The sequence below is a fragment of the Bison bison genome, unplaced genomic scaffold (genome assembly GCF_000754665.1).
Source record: "Bison bison bison isolate TAMUID 2011002044 unplaced genomic scaffold, Bison_UMD1.0 scf7180017864458, whole genome shotgun sequence".
In the NCBI taxonomy this organism is placed as follows: Eukaryota; Metazoa; Chordata; class Mammalia; order Artiodactyla; family Bovidae; genus Bison; species Bison bison.
The window spans coordinates 5,586,215-5,595,088 of NW_011495020.1; the positions used below are offsets into that span (position 1 = coordinate 5,586,215).

Genomic DNA, 8,874 nt, shown 5'->3' on the forward strand with positions numbered 1-8,874 from the left:
TCAAAGATAAGGTGTCCATATGTGCGTGGATTTATCTCTGGGCTTTCTATTTTGTTCCATTGACCTATATTTCTGTCTTTGTGCCAGTACCATACTGTCTTGATGACTGTGGCTTTGTAGTAGAGCCTGAAGTCAGGCAGGTTGATTCCTCCAGTTCCATTCTTCTTTCTCAAGATAGCTTTGGCTATTCGAGGTTTTTTGTATTTCCATACAAATTGTGAAATTATTTGTTCTGCAACAAACTATCTTTTGACACGGCCTCTGACAAGAAGTGATGAAGTGCCCAAGACTGAATTAAGAAGTGTGTTTTCCTACTCATGAAATAGTTCTTGAAATTCAGTCAGCAGTAATGATTTATGACTTCCAAATCCTACACTAGCTAAGTACTAGCAATGAGAAAAGAAAATGGACACTACTTTTAGAATAGCAGGATCTGCTTTTCTTTCTCTTACACATGGTGTATTTACAGATGCACAAGCTGTTGATCCATATTATTTGCATTAGTTACATTGTTCAGTACAAAACTAAAGATTTCCCTTTATGAGATAGTGTTAAGTATAAATATCTTGAAACTGATAAAAAATAGTGCAGTTGTTAACACAACAGTGTAAATCAGCTGTGTGTGTGCCTGTGCACTTAGTTGTGTCCAACTCTTGGTGACCCCATAGGACCCCAAGGACCCCACGGACCCCATGGACTGTAGCCCACCAGGCTCCTGTCTATGGAGTTTTCCAGGCAGGAAAACTGGAGTGGATTGCCATTTCCTACTCCAGGGGATCTTTTGGACCCAGAGATCAAACTCAACATTGGCAGGCAGATTCTTTACCACTGTGCCACCTGGGAAGCTCTACTCTTAATAAAAGCCCTACTTTTAATAAAAATTAAAAGCAAAAAAAAAAAAAATCCATTGCCGTTTTTAGAATATAGAAGAGAGTGGCACTGTCCTGACAGTATTTGGGAAGGTCTCTAGCACTACTATTTGCTAGTGTAAAGCCCACATCCTGGGTATGTTGAGAGGAAAAGCACAACTTTAGTTAACAAATAGACAAAGGGGACATTTTTTCCTCTTATGTTTGGATTCAGTCATAGGATATTAATGCTTTTCTACAAATTATAGGTAAACATTTAAAAATTCTGGTTTCTCTAACCTTTCTACCCTGAGACTGTGTTTATGTGTTTTGTGTAAGAGCCGCAAAGTATCCCTTTTTTATTATATAAATACTTGGGACTAAGTTAGACAGTGGCAGTTTTGGTGTGGCCTGGGCCAGCTTGGGGACATGGAAGGAGACAAAGTCTCGAAGGTCTTGGTAAGGCTGTAGGGAGGGGGTGCTTCCACTTTTACTGGAGGGTGGAGGATAGTCAAGCAAAGAAAGAATATGAAATTGTCTTCTTTAAACAGAAATGCCCTGTCAAAAAGAGATTAACCCTGGTATGATGAGTGGAGAAATCAAAAGAACAGACAGGTGAAGATTGCATCCAACAAGTGAAATTCCTTGTGTATTTCCTTGCATCATACTTGACTCTGGTTCTCTTCAATCAAATACTGCTCTCTGCCTTTATCCCCCTTACTTTTACCTTCCTATTTTTCAAAGCTGTGTACGCCTAGTAACAATAGGTGAGTAATGCATTCGAGCTGTAAGGAATAGTCCGATGGCCTGTTAGATTTCTTTCATGAGAATATTTATATCCCTCTTTTGGAATTATTCAGACTTGTTAAAAACCTTAGACCTGAAACGTTTCTTTGAGCTGCCTAGTTCTGTCAAATAAGAGGCATCCTCTGTTTCTTTCTGCAATGCAGTGCTCACTGCCTCTGGCTGTTCACTGTTATCCATGGACTAGCCGCATCAGTTTATCACCAGGAAGCTTGCTAGAAATGCAGACTCTTGGACCTGTACCCAAATCACTGAATCAGAATCTCATTTAGTCAGATCACCAGATGTTTTGTATAAAAATTTGAGAAGCACAGCTTTATCCGTTTCTGAAAACAGAATCAACTTAGAGTAACAGTCACCAGACAATAATGTCTTTGAGATATACCTTTGGGCTAGGATAAGAAATATATAATTGAGAAGTGTGTAAGATTGTTTGTGTACTAGAATAGCTGTCCAATGAAAGGGGATTCAAATAAATGAACTCTTGACTATGGACTACATGATACATGTAAGTTACTTCTAATGCTGGGTACAGAAAATGTAGTTAAATACTGTTACTTTTATTAGAACTTAGCTTCAATAACAGTATAAATTTGAGTGAACTCAAAGCAAGACTTGACTGAAAAGTGGTAGAATTAGGGGGAAAAATCTGTTAGGATTTGGAATCAGTCATACCTGGTTTGAGGGCTTCCCAGGTGGCTCAAGTGGTAAAGAATCTGCCTGCCAGTGCAGGAGCCAGAGGAGACCCAGGTTGGATCCCTGGGTTGGAAAGATCCTCTAGAGGAGGAAATGACAACTCACTCCAGTATTCTTGCCTGAGAAATCCCATGTGCAGAGGACCTTGGCGGGCTACAGGTCCATCGGGTCACGAAAAGTCAGACATGACTGAGCCTGCACGGAGACCTGATTTGAAATCTGCTTCTGCTACGTATGTATTTTGGTGACCTGAGACAAATTATTTAATCTTTCCTTCCTTCAGTTTCCTCATCTTAAAATGGGAATAAGGAGAATAGCTACCTTAAAAGGTTGGTTTAAAGGTTTAAGGACATGACAGGTTTTAATGCTCAACATAGTGCCTGTGGATTCCCTGGTGGCTCAAATGGTAAAGAATCCACCTGCAATGCATGAGACCCAGGTTCTGCCCCTGGATTGGGAGGATCCCCTGAAGAAGGGAATGACAACGCACTCCAGAATTCTTGCCTGGAGAATTCCATGGACAGAGGAGCCTGGTGGGTTACAGTCCATGGAGTTGCAGAGTCAGGCATGACTGAGAGACTAATACTTTCATTTTCACAAAAGGGTATTTTCTTAATTTTAGTAAGAATAAATATATATAATAAACAATAATTACATTTAATATTTATAATTTATATAGCATAATTAGAAAATTAAACCTGTGAAGAAAATATTACTTTAGAGGCTATAAGCTAGTTAACATTTTATTTCAACTATAATTAAGGCCTTAACAAGTAATTCTTTTTTTTTAAAGATCTTTACTGAGATACAGTTTATGTACCATAAAATTTATCTGTTTTAATTATGTAACTCAGTGATTTTTAAGTGGACTTAAATAGTTGGGCAGCCATTTGCCTATTCATGTTTCCTTTTTTTCTATTGATTTGAAGGAGTTCTATCCTATAAGGATATCTGCCATCACCTTTTATTAAATATGTTTCATACATTTGGAGAGTTTTTGTCTTTTAAATTAATTTGTGATTTATGGAATAAATAAGTTTTCGTGAAGGTGGTCAAAAGGTACAAACTTCAGTTATAATAAAGTGTTAGTCACTCAATTGTGTCCGACTCTTTGCGACCCCATGGACTATAGCCCACCAGGCTCCTCTGTCCATGGAATTCTCCAGGCAAGACTACTGGAGAGGGTAGCCATTCCCTTTTCCAAGGGATGTTCCCAACCCAGGGATTGAACCCTGATCTTCTGCACTGCGGGCAGATTCTTTAACATCTGAGCTACCAGGGAAGCCCCACTAGTTATAGCAAGTACTAGTGATTTACATACAAATAAACGTAAAGTTGTGTTTAACATTGTATTCATGCATTTACATGGATTTTATGTGATACTTCGTCATCTGAGTTCTCTTTCATGATCACATTAGGAATACCCTGGAGGCATTGTCTTACTTGAAAAATGTTATTTCAATTGGTTGAACATCATTCTTTATACTATTTAGGTCAAACAAGGGCCAACACTAAACCCAAACTAAAAAAAAGTATGTGTCTGTAATAAATTTTTCTTCCTGCATTATCATACATAGTGGCATAAGTGACTCTTTAAGCATTCTGAATAAGTAGAATGGATTTCTTACTTTTTTATGCTCTGTTTTACAAAACTTTTAGTAATTTTACTTCTCCTTAACAAACGAAGTATTGATTCATCTCTACCAAAAAGAAGAGAGAGAGAAAGAAAAGAAAGAGTGTGCAGCTATCACAACAATACAATTTTCCATCACCCCCCAAAGATCTGTTATGTCCATTTGCAGTCAGTCCCCATTCCTATCCTCAGCCCTAAGCAGCCAGTAATCTAGCACTATAGATTTGCCTTCTCTGGATGTTCCATATTAATGGATTCATACATTTATATGTATGAATATAATCTTTTGCATTTGCTTATTTGATTTAGCACATCAAAATCTGTTTGAGATTCAATACTGTTACAGCATATGTCAATAGTTCATTCCTTTTTATGGACCACAATTTTCCATTGTATGGATGTACTACATTTTGTTAATTCATTAGGTAATGGATATTTGGAGTGTTTATACTTCGGGGCTATTATGAATAATGCTACTATGCATGTTCATGTACAAGTTTTTGTGTGGACATATAAGTCTTTCACTCTTGAGAGTAATATCTTTGTAATGTTATTAAAGTTTGTTTAATAATTATGTCTCCTTGGTTGCTAGTGGTTTAGTTGCTAAGTCATGTCCAACTCTTTTGGGACCCCTGGACTGTAGCCCTCCAGGCTCTCCTGTCCATGGGATTTCCCAAGCAAGAATACTGGAGTGGATTACTATTTCCTTCTCCAGAGGATCTTCCCCACTCAGGGATTGAACCCCAGTCTCCTGTATTGCAGGGGGATCTTTACCAACTGAACCACCAGGGAATCCTTATACTAAGTCAAATCTGGAGATACCTAATTGAACTAGGAGAAAAATGATATACAGTGAAAAATGAGAACTATCATCCCAAAATGAATTATATACAGTGTTTAGTTTTAGGAGAAATATTGTAACATTAACTTGTGAATATAACTTTATTTTTAGGTGCTCCAGTATTGCCTCAAGGATTACAGCCTGAACAAGAATTACAGTTGTGGAAACAGGTAAAGAATTATCATTACACAAATTAGTGAAAATTTACCCTTTTAAAAATTATCATCGTAAAGTGAAATAATGTAATTGAGCTTTGTGATTTTAGCAACATTCTGAATTCATAATTTTTTTTATTAAACGAAAGAAAGAAAGATGAAAAGAAACCAAAAATACTGTAAATGGTGAAGATGGCAGAAATAAATCCTAATAATAGAATAATGAGAATAAATATGAATGTGCTAAAATGCACCACTTAAAAGAGATTATCAGACCAGATGTTAAAAACAGATTAAGCAATATGGCCTAGGTAAAAGTCACACTTGAAGTAGAAAACAAAAAGTGGTTGAGAATGGAAAATGACACACCAAGTAAATATGAACTGCACAAAAATTGGAGTGGCAGTCTTAACATCTGATGAAATAGAATTCAAGTACATGAACCATTTTAACAGATAAATATATGTTGATAAAAGAGCAACAGAGCGAAAAGATACAACCATCATTAATATGTATTAACAGAAGTGAAAGTGAAAGTGACCCCATGGACCATACAGTCCATGGAATTCTCCAGGTCAAAATACTGGAATGGGTAGCCTTTTCCTTCTCCAGGGGATCTTCCCAACCCAGGATCGAACCAGGGTATCCTGCATTGCAGATAGATTCTTTACCAACTGAGCTATCAGGGAAGCCCGTATTAACAGAAGAATCTCCAAACTTATTTAAGAATTGATAGAAATTCAGGGAAAAATAGATAAATGAACATTTGTAGTTGGAAATTTTAATATACCTCTCTCAAAACTGATAGTTAAAGCAAATAGCACACAAGTAGATATGTCAAAGACCTAACAATACAATTCATAAATTTGAGCTATTAGGAATATTTTTAAAAACATGTACTAAATAGTATACACATTCTTTTTGAATATAATTGGGGCATTTAAAAATGTAGACTGTATCTTAGAAGACAAGAAAGTTTCCATAAGTTAGAAAGGATCCATTTAAAATGTTTTCCAATTATAATGCAATAAAGTTAGGAACTATTAACAAAGGTATAACTTAAATATCCCATTTGCTTGGAAAATATATGGCATTGGTAAATAGCTCTATGTTGAGAAGAATGATATAGAAACATTATAGGTCAAAGTTTGTATGCTACAGCTAAAACAGTAGCTAGAAAGAAACTTTAACTTCATATATATTTTTCATGACAAGAAAATTTAAAAACAAATATGCTTAGCATTCAGCTAAAAAATGAGGGGAAAGAACAACAGGGAAAATTCAAATAAACAGGAATGAAGTAAATAATAAAAATAAGGGCAGAAATAGATTTTTAAGAGAGAGAGAAGGAGAATGACAATACTAACAAAAGCATATATTTATTGTTTCAGAATGTTAATAAGCACTTGCAGTGCTGATTTTAAAAAGGCAGAGGGAAAGATAAAGATAAAAAAGGACGAAGACTGAAAAAGAGTAGATCATCAACAAAAATAGAGATTTTATAAATATTTTACATAAGTATTATAGGCAATTGACTGATGAAATTTGTACAACTCTATAAATAACACTAAAAACAGTGTATTGAACTGTACACTTTAAATGGATGAGTTGTATGAAGTGTAAATTGTGTCTCAATAAGCTCTTACCCCTCCCCCTAAGTATTATGGACAGCTATATGGTGATAATTTTGAAAACATAGATGAAATGGATAAATTCCTAGAAACAATACCTTATGCCCAAAAGATGCAACATTAATACATTAAGTACTGAAGAAACAATTTCTTCTTTCCTTGTAAAGTGAAAGTGTTAGTCGCTCAGTTGTGTCTGACTCTGTGACCCTATGGACTGTAGCCCACCAAGCTCCTCTGTCCATGGAATTCTCCAGGCAAGAATACTGGAGTGGGTTGCCATTTCCTTCTCCAGGGGATCTTCCCGACCCAGCAATCAAACCCAGGTCACCTGCATTGCAGGCAAACTCTTTACCATCTGAACCACCAGGAAAGCCCTCTTCCAATCGATGGCCAGAGTCCTCCAGTACTATGTTTATATACAGTAAATGCAGCTAAAGGGTCTCCGTAAAGTATAAGTTTCCTCTAGAATTCTGTTATATAATGTTCACCTACTTAAGGAATTTCTCTTCTCCTTTCTTAAGAGTTTTGTTAATCCTAAATAAAATGTCAACTTAATCAAATATTTTACCTGCACCAACACTGAGATACGGAGAAGGCAATGGCACCCCACTCCAGGACTCTTGCCTGGAAAATCCCATGGACGGAGGAGCCTGGTGGGCTGCAGTCCATGGGGTCGCTGAGGGTTGGACACGACTGAGTGACTTCACTTTCACTTTTCACTTTCATGCATTGAAGGAAATGGCAGCCCACTCCAGTGTTCTTGCCTGGAGAATGCCAGGGACGGGGGAGCCTGGTGGGCTGCTGTCTATGGGGTCATACAGAGTCGGACACGACTGAAGTGACTTAGCAGCAGCAGCAGCAACACTGAGATAAGCAACATGCCTGTCAACCACCAATTGGCACTTGCTGTGGGTGCTTGCCATCTACCTCTACAAGGATTAAATCGTGTGCAGCTGCAGCTGTTGACCTTAAACACTTCCTGAAAAAGTTCAGGGTGGAGAGCAGAAATGAGGCACTCTGTGCTTCGGGAAACTGGCGGGACAAGTCTTCAGATAGTTAGATATTCTCAGGAACTGGTTTTATGATCTGAATTTTTATATCTCCTTTTCTCTAGAAAAGCACTAAAACCCTTCATGATGACAATTGTTTCTCATGACTAGCAGAAGCTTCAAAAGACCAGCAGAAACTCTCCTCAAAAAACTATGCACTCGATTGCATGTACTCTCCTTTTACCAAAATCACATATAAATTGTCCTTTCCCAGTACCTCTTTGGAGCTGTTTCTCAGAGCTAACTGGGGTGCTGTCTCCCAGGCTACAGTCCTCATACTGCCCCAAATAAAACTTGCAGCTTTCACTTTGTGCGTTTTTTTTAAGTTGACGTGCCTTTTCTCCTTTAATCTATAATTGTGATGAATTACATAAACGAATTTCTCGTTGAAACTATTAGAGCTAGGATGAGAATTCAGCAGAGTTTTGGATATAATACCAATATACAAGAATCACTAACATTTCTTTTCACTAAGAAAAAGTAATATGAAAATACTACATCATTCGCAATGGCAACAAAAACTATAAGTATTTAGGAATTAACCAAAAATACACAATAGCTTATATGAAAAAATCAAATTTTAATAAAGGAATTAGAAGATAATGCAAATATTTGGAGAGGCACTCTTTGCTGTTGGATGGAAAAATTAATTTAATGTAAGAAAAATATTGATTCTCCCCAAATAGTTGATGTAAATTCCATAAAATCAATGTAACCCCAATCAGAATTCCACTTAACTTTTGCTTGGAAAGTTTATAAATTTAACCTACAATTGATACAGAAAAATAAAGGTCTGCCAGTAGCTAAGGAACTTTCCCTACCAGATATCAAAAAATATTATATAAAACTGTACTAATAAAAAAGGCATAATGAGAGTGTAAGAACAGACAAACGAACTGGTGGAACTGAGACTAAAGCTTGGAGAGTTTAGCTGACATTGTCAGTATGCTGTCATTGTCCTTTGTCATTCACCATTCAAGCACACTCAAGACTTACTATTCTAACTGCGATCACCTGTGACTCTGCCTCTTTGACCTGTGCTCAGGACAGACCAGAAGTGCCTGGAACCAAATGCCTCCAGCACTGAAAACAGCCATCTGAAAAGCCACCCAGATATCCCCATGCTCTAGAATATCCCTCTCCTGGGTATGCAGCCCAAATATATTCTCCTACAGAACCGTATATGGGGACAGATACAAGGAGGTAATGGGGGGGGC

General features: G+C 37.1%; 1 protein-coding gene across 2 annotated transcripts in view; it reads left to right on the plus strand.

Annotated features, from left to right (window-relative positions):
- The window catches only part of NMU (neuromedin U), a 28,308-nt gene that overhangs the window by 3,719 nt on the left and 15,715 nt on the right, over nucleotides 1-8,874 (plus strand). For both annotated transcript variants that reach the window (XM_010859674.1, XM_010859675.1), the window contains exon 2: nucleotides 4,934-4,992. In XM_010859674.1, the coding sequence (XP_010857976.1) occupies nucleotides 4,934-4,992 (59 nt within the window). The remainder of the gene's footprint in view (nucleotides 1-4,933; nucleotides 4,993-8,874) is intronic.